Source organism: Mobula birostris, chromosome 5, assembly GCF_030028105.1.
Source record: "Mobula birostris isolate sMobBir1 chromosome 5, sMobBir1.hap1, whole genome shotgun sequence".
Taxonomy (NCBI): Eukaryota; Metazoa; Chordata; class Chondrichthyes; order Myliobatiformes; family Myliobatidae; genus Mobula; species Mobula birostris.
In genome coordinates, this window is record NC_092374.1 from 6,309,135 (window position 1) to 6,334,819 (window position 25,685).

General features: G+C 42.4%; 1 protein-coding gene across 2 annotated transcripts in view; it reads left to right on the forward strand.

Moving 5' to 3' along the window:
- Positions 1 to 24,971, forward strand: part of c5h5orf34 (chromosome 5 C5orf34 homolog) — a 44,848-nt gene extending 19,877 nt beyond the window's left edge. For both annotated transcript variants that reach the window (XM_072257534.1, XM_072257535.1), the window contains 7 exons: positions 195 to 286; positions 8,159 to 8,225; positions 16,779 to 16,967; positions 18,031 to 18,164; positions 19,045 to 19,152; positions 22,290 to 22,330; positions 24,363 to 24,971. In XM_072257534.1, coding sequence (XP_072113635.1) covers positions 195 to 286; positions 8,159 to 8,225; positions 16,779 to 16,967; positions 18,031 to 18,164; positions 19,045 to 19,152; positions 22,290 to 22,330; positions 24,363 to 24,619 — 888 coding nt within the window. In that variant the 3' untranslated portion in view covers positions 24,620 to 24,971. The remainder of the gene's footprint in view (positions 1 to 194; positions 287 to 8,158; positions 8,226 to 16,778; positions 16,968 to 18,030; positions 18,165 to 19,044; positions 19,153 to 22,289; positions 22,331 to 24,362) is intronic.
- The last annotated feature ends 714 nt before the right edge of the window (positions 24,972 to 25,685 follow it).

Genomic DNA, 25,685 nt, shown 5'->3' on the forward strand with positions numbered 1-25,685 from the left:
GGGTTGTTCAGGCTCATGGAGTTGCTGGGGCATTGTGACTGAAAGAGCCAGAGGAGCCTTCTCTGTGCAAACCTCTTGCAGGTTTATCAGATTTAAATGCGGGAGTTCCCTGTCTGTATTTCTGTGTGTGTTTGCAGTGGCCGTGACGCAGCATCAAGGAGCTTCACTGGATGTCCTTTCTATTTTTGGGTCAGGGAGAAGAGAGAATGTACAGGGTGAGCAGCCTTCCTCCGGACAGACCAGGCTCCAAGTACTCCATCTGTTCCTTGGTCACACGTGCAATCAGGTACGCTGCTCCCAACGTTTCAACTATTTAATTTAAAATGTGTTCATTGTTGTGGACTCAACATTAATGCCTATCCCTAATAGGCCTTGAGAAAGTAATTGAAACTACAACGATTTTTCCCATGTTGCTAGACCATAAGATTTAGAAGCAGAATTAGGCTTTTAGCCCATCGTGTCTTGTCATGGCAGATTTATTTTCCCTCTCAACCCTGTTCTCCTGCCTTTCCCTCATGACCTTTGACACCCTGACTAATCAAAAACCTATCAATCTCCACTTTAAACACAAGACCATAAGAAATAGGAGCAGAATTAGGCCATCTGACCCATCGAGTCTGCACTGCCCAATCTCCTGCCTTCTCCCCATATCCCTTCATACCCTGACCAATCAATAATATATCAACCTCTGGCTTAAGTATACAGTGGTATGCAAAAGTTTGGGCACCCCTGGTCAAAATTTCTGTTACTGTGAATAGTTAAGTGAGTAGAAGATGAACTGATCTCCAAAAGTCATAAAGTTAAAGATGAAACATTCTTTTCAACATTTTAAGCAAGATTAGTGTATTATTTTTGTTTTGTACAATTTTAGAGCGAGAAAAAGGAAAGGAGTATCGTGCAAAAGTTTGGGCACCCCAAGAGATTTGAGCTCTCAGATAACTTTTACCAAGGTCTCAGACCTTAATTAGCTTGTTAGGGCTATGGCTTGTTCACAATCAACGTTAGGAAAGGCCAGGCGATGCAAATTTCAAAGCTTTATAAATACCCTGACTCCTCAAACCTTGTCCCAACAATCAGCAGCCATGGGCTCCTCTAAGCAGCTGCCTAGCACTCTGAAAATTAAAATAAATGATGCCCACAAAGCAGGCGAAGGCTATAAGAAGATAGCAAATCGTTTTTAGGTAGCCATTTCCTCAGTTCGTAATGTTAATAAGAAATGGCAGTTAACAGGAATGGTGGAGGTCAAGTTGAGGTCTGGAAGACCAAGAAAACTTTCCAAGAGAGCTGCTCGTAGGATTGCTGGAAAGGCAAATCAAAACCCCAGTTTGACTGCAAAACACCTTCAGGAGGATTTAGCAGACCCTGGAGTGGTGGTGCACTGTTCTACTGTGCAGCGACACCTGCACAAATATGACCTTCATGGAAGAGTCATCAGAAGAAAACCTTTCCTGTGTCCTCACCACAAAATTCAGTGTCAGAAGTTTGCAAAGGAACATCTAAACAAGCCTGATGCATTTTGGAAACAAGTCCTGTGGACTGATGAAGTTAAAATAGAACTTTTTTGCTGCAATGAGCAAAGGTATGTTTGGAGAAAAAAGGGTGCAGAATTTCATGAAAAGAACACCTCTCCAACTGTTAAGCACGGGGGTGGATCGATCATGCTTTGGGCTTGTGTTGCAGCCAGTGGCACGGGGAACATTTCACTGGTAGAGGGAAGAATGAATTCAATTAAATACCAGCAAATTCTGGAAGCAAACGTCACACCATCTGTAAAAAAAAAACCTGAAGATGAAAAGAGGATGGCTTCTACAACAGGATAATGATCCTAAATACACCTCAAAATCCACAATGGACTAGCTCAAGAGGTGCAAGCTGAAGGTTTTGCCATGGCCCTCACAGTCCCCCGATCTAAACATCATCGAAAATCTGTGGATAGACCTCAAAAGAGCAGTGCATGCAAGACGGCCCAAGAATCTCACAGAACTAGAAGAATGGACAAAAATCCCCCAAACAAGAATTGAAAGACTCTTAGCTGGCTACAGAAAGCGTTTACAAGCTGTGATACTTGCCAAAGGGGGTGTTATTAAGTACTGACCATGTGCCCAAACATTTGCTTCAGGCCCTTTTCCTTTTTTGTTATTTTGAAACTGTAAAAAATGGAAATAAAAAAGTAATCTTGCTTAAAATATTAAAGAAATGTGTCATCTTTAACTTTATGCCTTTTGGAAATCAGGTCATCTTTTACTCGCTTAGCTATTCACAATAACAGAAATTTTGACCAGGGGTGCCCAAACTTTTGCACTGTACATAAAGAATTGGCCTGCACAGCTGCCTGTGGCAAGGAATTCCACAGATTCACCACTCCCTGGCTGAAGAAATTCTTCTTCAGCTCTGTTCTAAAGGGACGTCGCTCTATTCTGAGTCTATGTAATCTTAGCCTGTCCCAGCATAGGAAACATCCTCTCAACTTCCACTCAGTTAAGACCTTTCACCATTTGATAGGCCTCAATGAGGTCACCCCGCAATCGTCTGAATTCTAGTGAGTACAGGCCCAGAGCCATTAAACGCTCTTCATATGACAAGCTGCTCAATCCTGAAATCATTTTCGTGAGCCTCCTTTGAACCCTGTCCAGTGTCAGCACATTCTTTCTCAGGTAAGGGGCCTAAAACTGCTCACAATACTCCAAGTGAGGCCTCACCCGTGCTTTATAAAGTTTCAGCATTACATCTTTACTTTTATATTTTAGCCCTCTTGAAATGTAAAGTCAGGTTTGTTGTCATAACTATATACATGAATATAACATATAATGTATATAGAAACAAGACAACGTTTCTCCAAACCAGGGTGTAAAGCACAGTAGAACACATAACAAACGGTAACTTATGAAGGTGCGGATAAAATCTACGGATGAATCACACATAAATAACAAACTGAAGTACATTAATATTAAATATTGTACTGGAACAGATTAACCAGCAGCTCTTCAAATACGATGCAGCAGGGAGTTCAGAAGCCTAATGGCCTGGGAGAAGAAAGTGTTTCTCATCCTGACAGTTCTTGTTTTTACGCATCGTAGTCCCCTGCCTGATGGTAGAAGGTCAGAGGATGCTGGATGGATGGGTGGGATCCTTAATTATATTAAGGGCCTGTGTGTGCAGTGCTGCTGATAAGTGTCCCCGATGGGTGGTAGAGAGAGGCTTATGATCCTCCCAGCTGTACTCACAGTCCTTTGTAGGGGCTTCTGGTCCGATGCTCGACTGCTCCCACACCAGACGGAGATGCAGCTTGTCAGGATGCTCTCAATGGTGCTCCTGTAAAACACAGTTAAGATGGTTGAGGAGGGGTGAGGGGCCTTGCTTGCCTTAATCTTCTTAGGAGCTGGAGACACTGCTGCACCGCCGTGATCAGGGAGGCCATAGTAAGGGACCAGGTGAGATTGTCCGTTAGGCATCTTTCTGAAGTCCACAATGGTTCCCTTTGTCTTCTCCATGTTCAAGCGTATGTTGTTCTCACACTATCCACCTGCCACACCACTTCCACTCTGTACTTTGTCTCGTCATCGTTCTTGATAAGGCCAACCACTGTTGTGTCATCACAAACCTGGTGATGCAGTTTGAGCTGAATCCTGTGACATAGTTGTGCATCAGCTGTGGGCTGAGCACACAGCCTTGGGGAGTGCCAGTGTTCAGTGTAAAGGAACAAGAGACTTTGCTGTCCACACAGACTGACTGTGGCCTTACTATTAAGAAGTCCACATGAATGAGTGCTAACATTGCATTTGCAATCCTCATCATAGGCTTGTAAATTAACCTTTAGGGAATCCTACATAAGGACTCCCAAGTCCCTTTGTACTTTCTCTCTGTTTAGAAAATAGTCAACCCTTTTATTTCTTCTACCAGAGTGTATGACCTTACTTGTCCCTACACTATGTTCCATCTGCCACTTCTTTGCCCATTCTCCTAATCTAAGTCCTTCTGTAGGCTCTCTACTTCCTCAAAACACTTGCCTCTCCATCTATCTTTGTATCATCTGCAAACTTTGCAACAAAGCCATCAATTCCATCATCCAAATCATTGACGTATAATGTAAACGGAATGGGTCCCAACACAGACCTCTGTGGAACACCACTAGTCACCAGTAGCCAACCAGAAAAGGCTCCCTTTATTCCCACTCTTTGCCTCCTGCCAATCAGCCACTGCTTTATCCATGCTAGTTTCTTTCCTGTAATATCATGGGCTCTTGTTGACTTGTTAAGCAGCCTCGTGTGGCATCTTGTCAAAGGCCTTCTGAAAATCGAAGTACACATCAACTGATTCTCCTTTGTCTGTCCTGCTTGTTATTTCTTCAAAGAATTCCAGCAGATTTGTCAGGCAAGATTTTCTCTTGAGAAAACCATGCAGACTATGGCCTATTTTATCATGTGTCGCCAAATACCCGAAACCACATCCTTTACAATGGACTCCAACATCTTCCCAACCACTGATGTCAGACTAATTGGCCTATAATTTTCTTTCTTCTGAATTTTCCAGCAATCTGCAACCATTCCAGAATCTAGTGATTCTTGAAAGATCATTACTAATGCCTCCACTGTCTCTTCAGATGTTTCAGTTTACCAAGAACCTTCTCGCTAGTAATGGTAACTTCACACCCTTCATGACCCCTGACACCTTGAACTTCCTCCATACAGCTTGTGTCTTCCACACAGTGAAGAATGATGCAAAGTACTTATTCAGTTTGTCCGCCATTTCGTTGTCTCTCATTACTACCTCTCAGGCATCATTTTCCAGCAGTCCAATATCTACTGTCTTCTGGTATCCTTTTTAATATTATTGGCTAGCTCACTTTTGCATTCCATCTTTTCCTCCTTAATGACTTACTTAGTTGCCTTCTGTTGGTTCTTAATAGCTTCCCATTAATTTTTGCTCTATTAATGCCCTCTCTTTGGCTTTTATGTTGGTGTTGGTTTTGATTTCTCTTGTTAGCCACGGTTGTGTCATCTTCCCTTTAGAATACTACTTCTTCCGAATTGTTTCCAGAAATTCCAGTCATTGCTGCTCTGCCATCATCCCTGCCAGTGTTCTTTCTATTTGATTTAGGCCAACTCCTCTCTCATGCCTGTGTAATTCCCTTTATTCCACTGCAATACTGATATATCTGACTTTGGTTTCTCCTTCTCAAATTTCAGGGTGAATTCGATCATATTATGATCACTTGCAATATTAAGGATTCTTTTACCTTAAGCACTCTGTAATCAGTTCTGGTTCATTGCACATAGCGTAAATGCAAGCAGGCCTTTTCCACTGTGGTTGGGTGGGACTACAACTAGAGGTCATAGTTTAGGGTAAAAGGTGAAATATTTAAGGGGAACATGAGGGGAAACTTCTTCACACCCAATCTAGAATAGCTGATACCCTATTGGGCTGAACCTTAAGCTGCTCTAAAAAGCCATCTCGTAGACAGTCTAGAAATTCCTCCTCTTAGGATCCAGCATCAACCTAATTTTCCCAATCTACCTGTGTATTGAAATCCCCCATGACTATTATAACATTACCCTTTTGGCATGCATTTTGTAGCTCCCATTGTAATTTGTAAAGCACATTCTTGCTACTGTTAGGGAGTCTGTATACAACTCCCATCAGGGTCTTTTTACCCCGCAGTTCCTTAGCTCTATCCACAACAATTCAACACCTTCTGACCCTCTGTCACCTCTTTCTAATGATTTTATTTAAACTTATACCAATAAAGTCTACTTGCCTGTTCTTTCGATACAATGTGTATCATTGGATATTAAGCTCCTAGCAATAATCTTCCTTCAACCATGATTCAGTGATGCCTACAACATCATACATGCCAATCTGTAACTGCGGCAGTTTCATCGACTTTATTCAGTGGACTGCATGCATCAAATGTAACATCTCCAGTACTGTATTCACCTTTTTTGATTTGGTCTGCCCTTTGCATTGCAACTCCTCCTGTTGACTGCAATTTTTGCCCTATCGTCAGCCTCTCCTTGCTAGGAGTCGCATTACAGATTGCCTTTGTTTGTAAACCAACTATCTCATCCTCATCACAATTACTCTGGTTCCCATCCCCCTGCCAAATTAGTTTAAACTCTCCGGAGTAACTCTAGCAAACCTGTCCGCAAGGATGTTGAACTGGTCATACTTTTCCCAGAAGAGATCCCAATGATCCTTAAATCTCCTCAATCACGCATTCACCTGCCAAATCATCCTGTTCTTATCCTCACTGGTGTGAGTTACAGGCAGCAATCCAGAGATTGCTATCCTGGAGGTCATGTCTTACAGCTTTCTACCTAGCTCCCTAAAGTCTTCCTTCAGGTCCTCTGCACATTGTGCACTAAGACCCTCGCCCTTAAGAATGTTCCATGACATTCCTGACCCTGGCACCAGGGTGGCAACATACCATCCGTGTGTATCTATCATGCCCACACAATCTCTTCAATATTCCTCTGACTGAGGAATCTCCTCTCAACACTGCAGTCCTCTTCACCTCTCTGCTGTTCTGAGCCACAGCGCCAGACCTGGTGCCAGAGACCCGGTCACTGTGGCTCCTCACTGGCAGTATCTAAAGTTGTATACCTATTATCGAGGGGAATGGGCACCGGTGTTCTCTGCACTGGTTGTGCATTTCCCCACCTTCTCCTGACAGTCACCCAATTACCTGTCTCCCGCAACCTAGGGGTGACTACCTCCCTGTAGCTCTCCCTGCCTATCACCCCCTCATTCTCCCGAATGAGTTGACGGTCATCGAGCTGCAGCTCCAGTTCCTCAATGTGTTCTCTCAGGAGCTGCAGCTCGGTGTTTATTGGGGAGACTGGAGATCCCACATCCTACACACAGTACAAAACACTGCCCCAGAGCCATTCTCACGGCACTACGATGCCCTAACAGACGAAAAATGAACAAAAAGAGAGAAACTTACCAGATACTTTACCTCGCCCAAGCCTGATGAGTGGAAACCACTCTAAACACTGGCACACTCACAGCAGTGGCTGCTCCATTTGCACTAGCCCTTATTTTTATTGGCCTTTTCTAATGAATCCCTCTCATTGGTCGGTTGCTGCCCAACTCAGTGAAACTGCCACGAAACTCTGCCTTTTAAATCTTGATCGCAGTCCTGATGGAAAGGTAGTTCTTTAAACATACTGCCTCACATTGATTACCCAACTCAGTGAAGCTGCCAATATACCCAATAACTTGGCCTTCACAGCTCTCTGTAGCAATGAATTTTACAGAATCACTGCCCTCTGGCTGAAGGAAGTGCTCCCCATCTCTGTTCTGAAGGGACTTGGAGGGCAGTTGTTTCCATATGCTCACAGCCATTGCCAGTACTGGGGGGTGAGGTCTGTCAGAGTAGCCTGTTACTGATATTCACTGTAGCTAGGGCAGGCAGTTAGCGTAACTATTACAGTGCCAACGCCCCAGGTCCATTTCCGCTGCTGTCCGTGAGGCCTTTGTGCATTCGCCCTGTGACTGCGCTGGTTTCCTTGCGGTGCTCCAGTTCTCTCCCACATTTCAAAGATGTTTGGTTAGGGTTAGTAAGTTATGGACATATTGCGTTGGTGCTGGAAACATTTGCAGACTGCTCTCAGCACATCCTCAGACTGTGTTGGTGGCTGACACAAAGAAATTTCACTGTATGCTTCAATATAAATGTGACAAATAAAGCTAATCTTTCATCTCTAGTCTCACCCTTCCTCAGTCCACCAATTGCCCAGGTGGGGCGGCAGTAGCATAATGGTTAACACTAGTGATTACGGATTTCCCTTCGCTGTCTGTAAGGAGTTTGTATATTCTTCCCTTCGCCGTGTGGGTTTCCTCCCACAGTCCAAAGTCGTACAGGTTTGTAGATTAATTAGTCTCCTGCGTGTAATAGGGGGGTGTGGGCTTGTTGGACCTGAAGGGCCTGTTACTGTGTTGTGTCTTTGAATACATAAAATAGAACCTACAGTGACCAATGAATGAGTTTGGAGGATGCAGAGTGGCGAGAGAGGGGTGGAATGAGGAAGCATATTTTAAATAAATAAATCTCTCGTGTCCTCACGGCTGTGTTCTCCCTGAAGTGATGGCATTGGTAATAATTGAGAATGCACTTACCTTTCCCTGTTTTCTCTTGGCTGGGTGTCATGTTTTGCAGGATGCTGCAGTTCCGGAACCAGTTGAAGCTGTCTCTCAAACCGCTCGGGATGTGCTGCTGGCAAACGGTGAGTGTCTCTTCTGCCCTGGCCCTCGGCTTGGGCCAAAGTGCCCTCCTCTGTAACGGCAGGATGTTCCTGGCTGGCCAGGCATTGCCAGAGGAACTGGAGCAGCACGGTAGCGTAACACTTTGCAGCAGCCCACAGTAAGATTGGGGTTCGATTCCCACCGTCGTCTGTAAGGAGTTTGTGACAGCCAAGTCATTGGGTATATTTAAAGTGAAGGTTGATAGCGACTTATTGAGTTACGGTGTCAAAGGTTACGGGAGAATGAGGTTGACAAGGATAGTAAATCAGCCATGATTGAATGGTAGAGCAGACTTGACGGGGGCTGAATGACCTAATTCTGCCCGTATGTCTTCTGGTGTTGTATAGACAGCAGTGTACCATTCTACCTTCAGGCCTTTGGAGGTTTCAAAATCTCCTGTCTAGTGTCCAGTAATCACTGCTAATGGATTTGTCTAATCTCTGTCCCAGTGTTTTTCTTCCCTTCCTACCACACCTCCTTCCCTGATGCTCATTTCTGTTGCTGGGAATGTCTGCCAAGTGACCACTCATTGCAGAGCGGAGGGTCTTTCCAGTCAGGCTAATTAAGATGGGCTGAATGGACCATAATTATCTCTTGTGAAAGTACACTTGCATATTTACAGATTTTATCCTTTCTTCCTTTTCAAATCTTTTTATTATTATTATCCAAAATTAACACGAGTACGCAACACGTACAATGTCTCAAGATAAAAAACATTATTTTAAAGATTGAAAAAATTTTGGTGATTTAAAAAACCCAAGAAAAAGTGGGGGGAAAAAGCCCCATTAAGTGTTCAACCCCGGAGCCAGAGAAAGCTTCTAAAGATAAACATCAAACCGCCAGCACGAAGAAAAGTACCAAAAATTTACAATTAGATTGTGGAGGAAATCTATCAATTAACTCAAATGATAATAATGAGCAAATGAACCGCATCTTTTCTCAAAATCAAACACAGGTTCAAAGGTTCGACTTCTAATTTTCTCCAAACTAAGGCAGCATCACTTGAGAGAACCATTGTGACAAAGTGGGAGCCGATGTATCCTTCCACTTCAACAAAATGGCCCTCCTAGCTATCAATGTAACAAATGCAATAACATGTTGGTCAGACACAGAGATACCACGGATATTTTGAGGAATTATTCTAAAAAGCACAGTTTGTTAGGTTGTAAATTTTAAATATTTTAGAAATTGTCAAAAAAAACTGACTTCCAGAACTGTTCCAGTATAGAACAAGACCAAAACATGTGTGTCAGTGTAGCTGTCGCAGTTTTACATCTATCACAATAACTATCAACATTAGGGAATATTTTAGACAATCTCTCCTTCGTCAAATGGTAACGATGTACAATTTTAAATTGAACCAGTGAATGACTTGCACAGATCGAAGAAGAGTTAACCAGCTTCAGAATCCGCATCTAATTCTCCATCATAAAAGACAAATCGAGTTCCTTTTTCCAATCTTGCTTAATCTTAAGTAAAGGACGCTTATCCCATTGTAATAGTAAATTATAAATTCTTCCAATGGAATTCTTCCATACTCATAATAGTATCTAACAGGTCAGCATCCAATATGTAAGGAAAATTACTTAAATATTTTTGTAAGAAATGTCTAACTTGAAGGTATTGTAAAAAGCGTGAGTATGAAAGAGGATATTTATCAACTAATTGTTCAAAAGACATCAGACTATCTTCTTTAAATAAATTCAAAAAAGAATTAATACCTTTATTTTTCCAAAGTAAAAAAATTGGATCATTCAAGGAAGGCTTAAAAAAGTAATTTCGATAAATTAAGCTACAAAGTTTAAATTTTTTAAGATCAAAAAAATTGCGGAACTGGAGCCAAGTTTGTAAAGAATGCTTAATCACAGGGTATAAGTTTTAAATTAGCAACTTTAGCTAATTGTATAGGTAAAGCAGCTCCCAATAACGAGGTTAAATAAAACTGTTTCACAGCTTTCAATTCCAAGTCTACCCAAATTGGCCGATCATTCTCATCAACCCAATATAACCAAAAGGACATGTATCGCACATTAACAGCCCAGTAATACATTCTTAAATTAGGCAAAGCGAGACCTCCATCCTTTTTCAACTTTTGTAAGTGACATTTACTAATTCTTGGTCTTTTATTATTCCAAATAAAAGATAAAATAATAGAATCAATCCGATCAAAAAACCTCTTAGTCAAAAAAACAGGGATATTCTGAAATAAATATAAAAATTTTGGTAAAATCATCATTTTGACTATATGGATGCGACCAACAAGTGAAAATGTGAGTGGACTCCATCTACTAAATAAATACCTCATAGAGTCTACCAAGGGAACAAAATTGGCTTTATAAAGATCCTTATATTTTTTTAGTGATTATAACACCTAAATATCTAAAAGAATCCGTGACTTTGAGAGGAGTATTATCATATATAGAAACAGATTCATTTAAAGGAAACAATTCACTTTTACTAAAATTTATTTTATATCCTGAAAAATCTCCAAATTCATTATATAATTTTAGCAAGGCAGGAATAGATTCCTCGGGATTAGATATATAAATCAATAAATCATCAGCGTAAAGAGAAATCTTATAAATGGTCTCATTCACAAAAATCCCATAAATATTTGTAACTTCACGAGGAGCAATAGCAAGGGGATCTAATATTAAATTAAACAAAGGACTTAATGGACAACCTTGTCTTGTCCCCCGTGAAAGCTGGAAAAAAAAGGAGACCAACAATTGTTAGTGACAACAGTAGCAATAGGGGCTTTATATATCATTCTAATCCAATTATTAAAATTAACACCAAAGCCAAATTTCTCTAAAACATTAAATAAACATTTCCATTCGACTCGATCGAACGCTTTTTCGGCATCCAAAGAGACGACACATTGTGGCGTTTATAAAGAGGATGAATATATAATGTTAAATAGTCTCCGAACATTTGAAAAAGAATAACGACCGTTTGTAAAGCCTGTTTGATCTTTACAAATAATTTTACCCAAAATATTCTCCAACCGATTGGCTATTATCTTTGACAGAATCTTAGCATCAACATTCAATGATGAAATAGGTCTATATGAGGCACAATCAGTAGGATCTTTATCCTTTTTAAGCATTAAAGAAATCGAATCCTCATAGAAAGTAGAGGGTAAATCACCTTTCACAAAAGAATCCTTAAACATTTCCAACATATATGGAGAAAGCAATTTTCCAAATTTTTTAATAAAATTCTACAGGATAACCATCAAGTCCAGGGGCCTTACCAGATTGCATTTTTTAAAAAAATGGCTTTATGAATTTTGGCTTCAGTAATTTGGGCATCAAGAGTTCTTTGATCCTCAACAGAAATTTTAGGAAAAGCGATCTTTCGTAAGAAAACATTCATTTTAGAAGAATCTACTGGACATTGAGATTTATAAAGTTCAGTATAAAAATCTTGAAAAATCTTATTAATTTCTTCATATTCCCAAGCCAGGGTACCATCTTTCCTACGAATTTTCAAAATTTGCCTTTTGGCTCTAGCCGTTGTTAATTGAGATGCGAGCAGTTTATTATTTTTATCTCCAAACATATAAAATTGGCTCTTTAACTTAAGCAAATAGCCTTCAATGGGATGACTTAATAACAGGTTATATTGTGATTGAAGTTCCACCCTTTGTTTGAATAAATCAATATCAGGGGAAATTGCATGAACATAGAACAGTACAGCACAGTACAGACCCTTCGGCCCATGATGTTGTGCTGACCCTCAAACCCTGCCTCCCATATAACCCCCCACCTTAAATTCCTCCATATACCTGTCTAGTAGTCTGTTAAATTTCACTAATGTATCTGCCTCCACCACTGACTCAGGCATGCATTCCACACACCAACCACTCTTTGAGTAAAAAACCTTCCTCTAATATCCCCCTTGAACTTCCCACCCCTTACCTTAAAGCCATGTCCTCTTGTATTGAGCAGTGGTGCCATGGGGAAGAGGTGCTGGCTATCCACTCTATCTATTCCTCTTAATATCTTGTATACCTCTATCATGTCTCCTCTCATCCTCCTTCTCTCCAAAGAGTAAAGCCCTAGCTCCCTTAATCTCTGATCATAATGCATACTCTCTAAACCAGGCAGCATCCTGGTAAATCTCCTCTGTACCCTTTCCAATGCTTCCACATCCTTCCTATAGTGAGGTGACCAGAACTGGACACAATACTCCAAGTGTGGCCTAACCAGAGTTTTATAGAGCGCCATCATTACCTCGCGACTCTTAAACTCTATCTCTCGACTTATGAAAGCTAACACCTCATAAGCTTTCTTAACTACCCTATCTACCTGTGAGGCAACTTTCAGGGATCTGTGGACATGTACTCCCAGATCCCTCTGCTCCTCCACACTACCAAGTATCCTGCCATTTACTTTGTACTTTGCCTTGGAGTTTGTCCTTCCAAAGTGTACCACCTCACACTTCTCCGGGTTGAACTCCATCTGCCACTTCTCAGCCCACTTCTGCATCCTATCAATGTCTCTCTGCAATCTTCAACAGTCCCCTACACTATCTACAACTCCACCAACCTTTGTGTCGTCTGCAATCTTGCCAGCCCACCCTTCTACCCCCACATCCAGGACGTTAATAAAAATCATGAAAAGTAGAGGTCCCAGAACCGATCCTCGTGGGACATCACTAGTCACAACCCTCCAATCCGAATATACTCCCTCCACAACGACTCTCTGCCTTCTGCAGGCAACCCAATTCTGAATCCACCTGGCCAAACATCCCTGGATCCCATGCCTTCTGACTTTCTGAATAAGCCTACTGTGTGGAATAGTAATAATTGTTTTGAAATCTTATCTAATTCTACTTTAGTCTGTTTTTTAAGCTTAGCTGAATAAGAATTGATCTGACCACGTAAAAATGCTTTAAATGTATCCCATATAATTAATTTGGATGCACCCCCTATATCATTAAAAAGAAAAAATTCTTTAATCTGGGTTTCAATGAAACTGACAAAGTCAGAGTTTTGCAATAATGTCTGAGACATGCGCCATGATGGATGGGCAAGAATGACATCATCAAATTCAAAAGACAAACTCCGAGGCGCATGATCAGATTAGCAATAGCGTCATATCCACAATTTTTAACACTAGGCAAGAAGCGAGGATCGATTATAATATGATCGATCCTCAAATATTTTTATAAACATGTGAAAAGAAAGAATATTCTCTGTTATCAGGGTGTAGGTAGCTCCATAATTCAATCAATCCAAAATCGGTCAAAAAAAGAGTTAATAAGTGACACGGAGTGATTTGGAAGTCGCTGATTGGTTGAGCTCTTATCAATCAAAGGATTTAAACAACAGTGAAAATCCCCACCCATTATCAACATATATTCATTTAAATCAGGCAGTAAAACAAATACCTTTTTTAAAAAAAGGGTCATCTAAGTTAGGACCGTACAAATTGACAAAACAACTTTTCTGTTACAGATCACTCCTTTAACAATTAAAAATCTACCATTGAAATCTGACTCAATATCCTTTTGAGTAAATATATTGGATTTAATAAAGATGGACACGCCCTTGGTTTTACTCGGAGAAGTGGAGTGAAACTGCAAACCCCTCCACCATCCAAAAAATCTATTTTGATCTCCTGCCCTGATATGTGTCTCTTGAGCAAAAATTATATCAGGTTGGAATCGATTAATGATTTTAAAAGTCTTTTTTCATTTGATAGGATGATTCCAACTTATTACATTAATCCGTTTAAATTCCATACTATAATTTTATTCTACTTTACACATGTGCAGAGCACGTACCAATACGGGATGATAGAAAATGGCGGAGATGAAGAATACAACCACACGCATGCTCCGGAACCACCCAATGGGGAAAAAACTCCTAACTCTAACCCCACCTCCCTCCCCCCCAAAGCCTGAAAAAAGGCAGGCACCCTATGATAGAATACAAAGCCAGGGACTGCGCTGTCTGTACAGAAAAAAAATTTAAAAGATTCTCCCTCCCTCCCTCAGTTTAAAAAAAACAATTGACGTTGTAAGAGGAACGATAAAGTCTCAACAAAGGAAAGTGTTTACATTCCAGCATCTACAAGCTATCCTGTATTTATATTTAATCTTTTTTTAAACAAAAAAGAACCAAAATAATTTTATCTCTTAAAGAAAAACCAGCACCATTTTTAAATTTAACATTAAATCCCTAAAAAGAAACCTTGAATTCGGTTATAAGACACTATAATAAAGCAGAAAAAAAAGTTAAAAGCATATTTAACCCAACTAAATTTTCAAAAATACCAATTAATAATATCATAAGTAATTGAACCCTCCCCTAAGTGTGTGTATGTGCATATATATATATGTGTGTGTGTGTGTGTATAAAGAAGCCCCATTAGTAGGAAACACTACCAATTAATTAATTAAGAAAGAAACAAAGAAAGCCATCAAACCAAATATTAGCTTAAAGGAACAAGTCCCTTTATCTTCTTTTTCTCAGTCGGATGTTGGAGTAACCATTTAAACAGTCATACTTGAACCATAGATCTTTCCAAAAAAACCAATCATATGCAATAATGAACAAAACTCCTTATCTTCTTCTATTAGTCTCTCTATGAAATATCCAAGTAACTTTCATAAATCATCTTTCCAAAATGCCAATAATATACAGATAACCAAACAACCTTTCAGACAGTTCATTTGGTAGCGGTGGCAGGTGTAGTTTGAACGAAGTCCAGTGCGGCTTTTGGATCAAAAAATGTATGAGGAGGAGAGTTAGGAGAAAAACTTTAATTCTTGTCGGGTAACGCAAAGAAGGAAACAGTTTTTTATCATATGCCTGTTTCATTACCAGGGCAAATCTTGAGATCTTTGTTCCATTACCTCCTTCGGATAATTCTCATAAAAACGGAGCTCAGATTCCTTAAATCTAAAAACTCTGTTTTCTTGCCTGTCACATTATTTGATCTTTAATTTTAAAGTGATGAAAACAAACCAAAACAGATCTTGGTTTATTTGGATCTTTAAATTTCAAAGTAAGAGCTCTGTTTGCTCTTTCTAAAGCAGGCGGCTGTGATAATATGGTAGGAAATAGAGTATGAAAAAGCTTACCAAAGTAAGCAGTTAAATCTCCATCTTCAGCTCCTTCTTGCAGCCCAACAATTCATATATTCCTTTGGCGAGACCTAGTTTCCAGGTCTATAATCTTATTTTGATATCTTTTCAAACGAGTTGTAGCTTCAAACAATTTTTGCTTAGTTATCTTCAATTCCTCTTCGTGTGAAATAACTTGAGTTTCCAGGTCTTTAAGTTTTCCCAGAAATGACTTCATTTCATTACTATTCTTTTCCAGTTGGTCTTTAATTGACCCATTCTGATCCTTAATTGAATTCAGTGTCCGAACGATATCTTCAGCCCTCGATGGCACTTCATCAGATCTTTCCTTTTGCACCTTTCCTTTCCCATTTCCTTTGTCACTAGGTTCAGACAAGTTCTTCCCACTCCTCATAGACATAGACATATTGTTCCCCTCAAGAATCAGCAAATAAAAATTTTAAATTCGAAGTTTAAACTAGTGGGAGAGGAACAAAGCTAAGAGCAGCACAAAACTGCTGTTACTCCATTTACGGACAGGCGCAGTCTCAAATTTTATTTAATATCTGTACTTTACCCTCTAACTTCATTTTTATATCATTATTTATAATTGTTGAATGTTTATTTTTATTTAGAAATGGGTGCAGAATAGGTCCTTCCAGCCCAGCAACCCTAGCCTAATCACAGGACAATTTACCATGATCAATTTGGGCTGTGGAAGGAAACCCACGCGGTTCACAGGGAGAACATACAAACTGCTTACAGACAGCACCAGAATTGAACTCCGAAATCTGGAACACTTTCCCCGTCTCTTCCCCGCTCCCCCCCCCCCCCCGCCGATCTGTGATAATGTTACACTAACCACTACGCTACACGGCGCCCCATGTAAAATGTTTCTTGTTGCATGTTGCATCAACACACCACAGCAAATTCCTAATACTATGGTGAATATACTGATCCTTGACCCTTGACTTATTGTGGATGTCTGATAAAATAATGTTAAATAAGTCCTCTTTTTGGTGGTGTACCTAGGTGCTTGTAGATTCGGGAAGGATGCCTGGGTCCCTGTAGAATTGGGCTCACAGAGTTCAAGATTGTTTAATGTCATTTCCAGTACACAAGTGTAAAGGAGAATGAAATAATTGTCACTCTAGATCTGAAACAGCACAAAAAAAACCCCACAATAAATATAAATAGATACTGTAAGATAACTTGTATACATTGCTTGTATGACCATAAAGTGACACTAGGCACAAGGTGACTGGCAGGAAATGATAAAATGGTGGGGTGGGGGTGGTGTGGCACAGCAGTGGAAACAGCGAGCAGTTTCAGACTCCTGGGAGTGCACATCTTGCACAACCTCTCATGGTCCCAGAGTCAGGAAAGCTCACCAATGCCTCTGCTCTCTGCTTTCTGAGGAGTCTGTAGATAATGAATTTCCTTTCTCTTTTTTGCAGGAGGAGTTCCAGCCAGGACATTCTAACCAGCTCCCACTTGTTCTCTCTGAGAAAGTGATTGAGAATGTTGGAAGATTTCTGGCATTCTCCAATGGACGGGTCCACATCAGTTTCTGCAATGGTGTGAGACTGAACACGTCCTGGGACTCTGGGTCGCAGCACAGGCGAAAGGAGCCGGCCTTGTCTTCGGTCAGTTTGTCAGCACAGCTGGTGGAGTGTCAGAGAATCAGGTTTATTATCACATACAGTACCTTGTGAGATTCGTTGTTTTGTGGTAGCAGTACAGTGCAATGCATAAATTAGTAATAAATAATTATTGTAAATTGCAATAAGATTATAAAATAGTGCAAACCAAGAGCAAAATAGTGAATAGCACAAACAAAAGAAAAACTCAGCAAGTCAGGCAGCATCTGTGGAGGGGAATAAACAGTCGATGTTTTGGGCTGAGACGCTTCATCAGGGCTGGAAAGGAAGGAGAGGCCAGAATAAGAAGGTGGGGCGGGGGAGGAGTACAAGTTGGCAGATGATAGGTGAGACCAGGTAGGTGGGTGGGGGGGAGGGGAGGTTGAAGTGAGAAAGTGGAAGAGGTAAAGGGCTAAAGAGGAAGGAATCTGATCACCAGTCCTCACCAAGGGACCAGAGGTGGAGAGGGAAAGCAGTTTCAAGTTCCTGGGTGTCAATATCTCTGAGGATCTTTCCTGGACCCAATATTGATGCAATTGCAAAGAAGGCATGCCAGCTGCTATATTTTATTGGGAGTTTGAGGAGAAATGTTATGTCACCAAAGACACTCGCAAGTTTCTACAGATGTACCGTAGAGAGCATTCTGACTGGTTGCATCACCGTCTGGTATAGAGGGGCCACCGCACAGGATCAGAAAAGGCTGCAGAAAGTTTCAAACTCGTCCAACTCCATCATGGGTACCAACCTGCCCGGCATCCAGGAGGTACGGGAACACAAAGACACACACTCAACAGCTTCTTCCCTTCTGCCATCAGATTTCTGAATGAACATTGAACCCATGAACACTACCTCACTACTCTTCTTTCATTTTGCAGTACTTATGTAATTTAATTTTTAATATATACATCATCGTAATTTATAGTTTTATTAACATTGTGTATTGCAATGTACTGCTGCCACATTGCAACAAATTTCATGACATTTGTCAGTGATGTTAAACCTGATTCTGATCATCGAATCTGGTTTTGTAGTGCTTGCAATAATGTGAGTCTTCGATTTTACTCTTCAGCAGTGGAATCCCTTGATCTTGCCTGTGGTGCTAAGTGAAATGGAAACAGACATGAAGCCTGGTTGGTTCCAGTTACTGTTCCCAGATGGGTCCTCCCAAGTGGTGCAATTGCATTCTGCTGGAAGCTACGAGAGGTGGGAACCAGTACTTCTATATCATGTGCACATCTCATTTCACCCCCACCCCCACCCCCCGTGTCCCACCTCTCCTGAAAACACACAAGGAGGAGTGGGTGTTGGTCCCGTGAGACCTCCAGCCTGCTGATTTAAGTATAAAGATAAAAATTAGCTTCATTTCATCCAGTGAAACGTGAAAAGTTAGTTGCAATCAATTCTCAAGAACAGATCCCTTTGTAACTTGAAGACTGCCTGTATATTTGGCTCTATATCCTGGAGCTCCCTGCCCACAGCTCTGCAGAGGGCTCTCACCAGAAGGACTGCAGCAGTTCAAGGACATGGCTTAACCTAAACTTCTCAAAGGGTGGGCAATAAATACCCTGGTACTCACATCGTGGGATTGGTTACTAAAATGCCATACAGAGATGCTGGACTAACTCAGGCCCTCCCCAGAATTTTCCCAGATCCTTGGAACTACAATTATCAACATGCAAAGAAAACACAGGAGACTACAGCACAGTATTCCTGTGCCGAACACAGAACACTGCAGTATAGTAAAGGCCCTTTGGCCTATGATATTGTGCCAATCTTTTAACCCACTCTAAAAATCAATTTAACCTTTCTCCATTTTTTCTTTTATTGATGTGCCTAAGAGTGTCTTAAATGTCCATAATGTATCTGACAGAGCATTCCATGCACCACTCTCTGTATTTTAAAAAAAACTTGCATCACTCATTCCCCCCACCTCCCCCCATATTTTCCTCCAATCACCTTAAAGTTATGCCCCCCTTATTAGCTATTTCTGCCTCGGAAAATGCCTCTTATCACCTTGTGTGTTTCGAGGGGAAATCGGCGGTAGTGGGCATGTGAGTGATAGCTTTCTCTCCTGCCGCTGTAGGTACGTTGCTGCTGCAGCTGACTGGTGTCGATATCTGAGGGACAACCCACAGCAGAGGAAATCCATGGACGAGCCCCAACTACAGGCGTGTGGGCAGCATCAGGATTGGTGAGGGGATTGTTCCACGGTCTTCACAACACTGTAACAGACCTCTTCTCCAAACGCACCTTGTCTTGGTCTCTAACCACGACCGTGAACTGGGGCATCTCTCCTTGCTCTGCCAAATTTCTGGATCCACCACTGTATAGAGCCATGGAGGCAGGCCTTTCTGTCCAACCACTTACTTTGCATTATTTGTTTGTTTATTTGTCTGTCTACCTGTCGCAAAACAGTAATTTTCATGTCTTGCACGGTACTGCTGCTGAAGCACAAGGATGCGCTGCGGGCCGCCCGCAGGTGTCACCGTGCTTCGTGCCCTCAGCTTGCTCACCTGAACCCATACGTCTTTGGAACGTGGGGGAATCGGAGCATCCAGATGAAATGGGAGAAAGTGAAAGCTTCTTCCAGACCAGTGGGAATTGAATCCTGATCATAATTGCTGGTGATGTTAAACAATACTGCCATCAATGTCGGTATAATAAAGCTGATTCTGAAACTGGTCCCTGCTGACCACGGCATCCTCCTTGCTCGTCCCAGTTGCCCACATTCAGCTCATAACCATTCAAGCCATGTACCAATCCAAATGCCTCTTAAATGTCACAATCCCGCCACTGTAGCGTGGCAGTTCTCGCAACGCTATTACAGCTCAAGGCACTGGAGTTCAGAGTTCATCTCTGGAACCATCTGTAAGGAGTTTGTACGTCCCTCCCCATGACCGCAGGTGCTCTAGTTTCCTCCCACTTTTCAAAGGGTTGGTGGGTTGCTGGGCAGTGCGGCTTGTGAGCCAAAGGAACCCTGTTCCCCGCTGAATCTCTGAATAAAATAAAATCAATAAAGTTGTACCCAGCTCAGCCACTTCCTCGGGCTGAACACCGCAGGGGAAACTTCGTTATTGATTGTTACTTTATACTTGGTATTTATGATCAATATTAATTTTCATTGTTTTAATTTTGCTTCATAAATATTTTCATTTAATATTAATCCTATTAACAAGACCTTGACTTCATCTCCCACCTTCCTTGACCCTTTCCCCACCCTCACCCATTCTGTGTCTCTGTTTGTGTTCTGTCTCCTACCTCACAACACGTTGGAGGAACTCAGCAGGTCAGGCAGCATCTGTGGAAACGATCAGTTGACGTTTCGGGCCGGAACCCATCGTCAGGACTGTAGAGGGAAGGGGCCGAGGCCCTATAAAGAAGGTGGGGGGAGGGTGGGAAGGAGAAGGCTGGTAGGTTCCAGGTGAAAAACCAGTAAGGGGAAAGATAAAGGGGTGGGGAGGGGAGGCAGGAAAGGTGAAGGGGGAATAGGGGAAAACACAATGGGTAGCAGAAGGAGGCGGAACCATGAGGGAGGTGATAGGCAGCTGGGGGAGGGGGCAGAGTGAAATAGGGATAGGGGAAGGGAGGGGGAGGGAATTACCGGAAGTTGGAGAATTCTATGTTCATACCAAGGGACTGGAGACTACCTAGACTGTATATGAGGTGTTGCTCCTCCAACCTGAGTTTAGCCTCATCATGGCAGTAGAAGAGGCCATGTATGGACATATCTGAATGGAAGTGGGAAGCAGAGTTAAAGTGGGTGGCTACTGGGAGATCCTGTCTGTTGTGGCGGACGGAGCGGAGGTGCTCGACGAAGCAGTCCCCGAAACGTCGACCGATCTTTTCCACGGATGCTGCCTGACCTGCTGAGTTCCTCCAGCGTGTTGTGAGTGTTGCTTTGACCCCAGCATCTGCAGAGTATTTTGTGTTTACTCCAAACACTCCTTTTGTTTCCTTTAACATCCACATTCCAAAGGTTTGTGCTGATGTTAAAACTGATTCTGATCTGTATGAACAATATGCAGGACAAGAATTTTCACTACGTGACAATAATAAACCATTTCCAATGAAAGAGTGCAGAGAAAATTTACAAGCATGTTGCCAGGACTTGAGGATCTGAGCTATGTGGTAAGGTTAAATAGGTTCAGACTTTATTCCCTGGAGGGTTAATGAATGAGGTGAGATTTGATAGAGATGTACAAAATTATGAGGGGGATAGATAGGGTTAATGCAAACAGGCTTTTTCCACTGAAGTTGGCTGGGTCTAGAACTAGAGGTCATGGGTTAAGGGTGAAAGTGGATTTTGAGGGGAAGCTCATTCACTCGGGGTGGTGAGGGTGTGAAATGAGCTGCCAGTGGAAGTGGTGGACATGGGTTTGATTTCAACACTTAAGAGAAATTTGGATATGTGCATGGATGGGAGGGGTGTGGAGTGCTATGGTCTGGGTGTGGTTGATGAGATTAGGCAGGTTAATATTTTGGAGTGGACTAGATGGGCTGAAGGGCCTGTTTCTGTGCTGTAGTCTATGAAAAACCTGCTTCTTGAAAGTCTGCGTTTCAAAGTCTGAAAATCATATAACAATGTAGATTCTGGGACTGAACTGGACACAGGAATTAGTCTGCCCCTTCCCCCTCTCTTTTAGATTAGCTTTATTTGTCATGTATTGAAACATGCAGTGAGGTGCATCATTTGTGTCAACAACCAGCAGCATCTGTGGCAAGAGAAACAGTTGACAATTTCAGGTCAATGCTCTGGTGAAAGGCTGTTGATCTGACACACTAACTCTTTCCTCCTTCACAGGTGCTGCCTTCCAGCACCTTCAGATTTGTTTCTGATGCGTGACGGAATGAAACAGTTCGGTTCAGCCATGTTGACCTACCAGACACTTCAAACTTCAAAATAAATTTATTATCATACAACCCTGAGATTCATTTTCCTGTGGGCTTTCACAGCTGACACAAAGAAACACGATAGAATCAATGGAAAACTATACTCAAAGACTGACAAACTAGTTGAAAACACACAAATTATGCAAATACAAAATGAAAAACAAAATATTAATAATAAATTAACAAACAATAATATTGCGAGCATGAGTTGAAAGGAGGCCTTAAAAGTGAGTGGACAGGTTGTGGAAGCCGTTGAGAGTAGTGGCGAGTGGTTTAGGAGCCTGATGGTTGGGGGGTAGGAACTGCTCCAGAACGTGGTGGGGTGGGATTAAGGCTGCTGTACCTCGTTTCTGATGGCTGCAGTGAGAAGAGAGCATGGACTTTGTGTCCTGCGGGCAGAGACTTTCCTTGTATATCATGAGCTTTTGTATTTTCCAGGTCTGTCATCTCAGAACTTCAAAAAATCCAAAGGTTTAACTGTATCCTTTGTAGAGTATATATCATTATCAGCTGTATGTGTGTGTGTGTTTCATTAGACCATAAAGACATTGGGGGGGGGGGGGGTGGTAGAATTAGGCCATTCGGCCCATTGAGTCTGCTCTGCCATTGCATCATGGCTGACTTATTATCTCTCTCAACCCCATTCTCTTGCCTTCTCCCTGTAACCTTTGACGTGCTGACAAATCACAAACTATCAACCTCCATTTTAAATATACCCAATTGCTTGGCCTCTACAGCCATCAATTGTGAGGGGATCCTGAAGTACTCCTATGAACTGTTGTTTTGAAAAGAGAGAGAGAGAGTTATTTAACACAGGTTGTTTGTAAAAGAGAGAGAGAGAGACGAAGATTAACTGTTGGACTGTCACTTTAAGAACTGGTTAACTTTTCTATTTCTGCTGGTTCTTTATTCTCGTCACTGGGTACGTGACACAATGAATTCCACAGATTCACTAACCTCTGACTAAAGTTTAGGAAGGAATTTCTGAGGTCAGACCTGACCGTTTAAGGATGTCAAGAAGCATATTGAAACCTACCCAATACAGAAAGACCAGGACAGAGGGAGTGTAAAGAGGATGTTTCCATTAGTAAGAGAGTCTAGGATCCAAAGGCATGGCTTCAGAATAAAGGAACATCCCTTCAAAACCGAGATGAGTAAGAGTTTGATCAGCCAGAGGGTGGTGAATCTGTTGAATTCACTGCCACAGAGTTATTAGTTGTATTTAAGGCAAATGTTGATATGTTCCTGATTGGTAAGCGGGTTACAGATTACAGGGAGAAGGCAGGAGAACAGGCTTAGGGAAAAAAATCAGCCATGGCTGGATGATGGCACAGACTTGATGGTCTGAATGCCCTAACCAGAACACTGTTCAGAGAACCCCATGGGTTCTTCAACTTGGAGATAGTTAAGCAGGGCAGGGGTTCCCAACCTGAGGTCCACGGACTCTTTAGTTAATGGTAAGGGTCCACAGCATAAAAAAGGTTAGGAATCCCTGGTTTCAGGTATTAGCGGTTCTAGAACAGAGGCTGGAAAATGGATCTCCTGTAATCTGATAGAAAATGAATTGAATTGACTTTATTTCTTATATCCTTCATCTACATGAGGAGTAAAAATCTTTACGTTACGTCTCCATCTAAATGTGCAATGTGCAATCATAGTAATTTATAATAAACAGAACAGTCAATGCAACATAGAAATACACTCAAATCAGCGTGAGTTCATCAGTCTGTTGGCATGGTGGAAGCAGCCGTCCTGGAGCCTGTTGGCCCTGGCTTTTATGCCGCGGTACCGTTTCCCAGATGGTAGCAGCTGGAATAGATTGTGGAACAGTTGGGGTGACTCGGGTCCCCAATGATCCTAAGGGCCCCTTTTCTCACACCTGTCCTTGTAAATGTCCTGAATCATGGGAAGTTCAGATCTACAGATAAAGGGTCAGCACAACATTTTGGGCCAAAAAGGTCTGTACTCTGCTGTACACTCCAAAGTTATTTATTTAGAGAAACAGTACGCTAACAGGCCCTTCCAGCCTAATGAGTCCATGCCACCCAATTACACAAATTGACCATATCTTTAGAATGTGGGAGGAAACCCATGCGGTCACACGGAGAACATACAAACTCTTTACAATGGTGGGAATTGAATCCCCGTCGCTGGTGCTGCAAAGCGATGCGCTAACCACTACGCTGCCGCGCTATCGTGTTACATAGAGATCTACAGCACATTACAGGCCCTTCGGCCCACAATGTTGTACTGATCGTGTGACCTACTCTAGAAACTGCTTAGAATTTCCCTGCCGCATGGCCCTCTATTTTTCCAAGCTTCATGCACCCATCTTAAGAGGCTCTCAAAAGACCCTATTGTACACAATTTGTCATTGTAGGTTTTAATTGCCAGTTAACAATAGAACATATAGTTTCCACATTGGCATTGTGTTCACTGGTGGGGTTGGAGGTGTGGTTTGTCTAAATTTGTCCAATCTGTCGTTAGTTTTCTTTAACACATGTCCTATAGTTCTGCTGGAGAATTCCAGCTGTCTGAAGCGAGAGACCCCACCGTTCGACCATCCTGTCACTCAGCGGCCCAAGGAGACCAGCCACGCGGAGGCAGAGGAGGGCTGGAGCGTCGAGGGAGCGCTGACAAAGACAGGCAGGGCGATCCAAGATATCGAGCTACTGCTGGAGGCGAACCGGGAAGTGCGGAGGGAAAAGTCACAGAAGAGAGGCAGAGAGTTGAGCACTGTCAGGGAAGCAAAGGGGTACAGTGGGTAACAGATCAATGGCCCCTGGTCTGAAGTTGAAGTGGGGAAGGCCAGATCAAAGAACCTAACCCAGAGAATTTGGTCGGTTACGTTGCTTCTCACTGTGCGTCCAAAGACGTATCATGAAGTTCAGGGTAATGGACTCTCCATCTAGTTCAATTCCATGTGATTATGGTGCCCTCTTGGTCTTTAGAAGATGCACAAATACTGCGGAGGCGAGGGTTCCGAAGTGGTGGAGGCACGTGAGACTGCGGATCTGAAACAGTGCACAATCTGGTGGAGGGTCAGCGGGTCGAACAGCTGCTGTGGGGAGAAGAATTGTCAACGTTTCAGGTGGAAACCCTGTGCCACTGGAGAGGGAGTAAAGGGGAGGGAGAAGAGTGGAGTCAGGTAGGGGAGGGGAGTGATAGAATTGGGGGATGGGCAGGTAGATGGAGCCAGGCAGAGGGTGAGGGTGCAACAGCAAAACTCTCCACCTCCCTATGGTGACCATGGGGGTGGTCACTGCTTGAGGGTGTAAGCTGCAACAGATGGGCATCACCGTAGTGTAGTGGTTAGCTGCACTATTGCAGTTTGGGGTGTCAGAATTCAATACTGACGTCAACTGCAAGGAGTCTGTACTGTGGGATGCGTGGGTTTCGTCCTACAGTCCAAAGGTTAGTAGGTTAATCAGTGATTGTATATTGCCCGTGATTAGACTAGGGTTAAATTGGGGAGGGCCGGTTCTGCGCTGTTTCTCCAAATAAATCAGCGGTCCTGCACGGTGCTTAGGGAGGTTTTACCGAGACGTTGCCTGGACTTCGGGATCTGAGTTACAAGGAGGGGTTGTGTGTACTCTAGGACTTCATTCCCTGCAACAAGGGTGACCTGATAGAGGTCTACAAGATCGTAAGGAGCATAGTCAGGGTGAAAGCACATCATCATTTTCTCAGGGGTGGGGGGGCTAAAAACGAGGCTGTAGGTTTCACACAGAGGCGAGAGATTTAAAAGGGAGATCGGGAGCAACTCCTTCACAAAAAGGTGGTGTGTGTTTGGATTGACCTGCCAGAAATGGTGGTTGAGGTAGGTGCATCAGC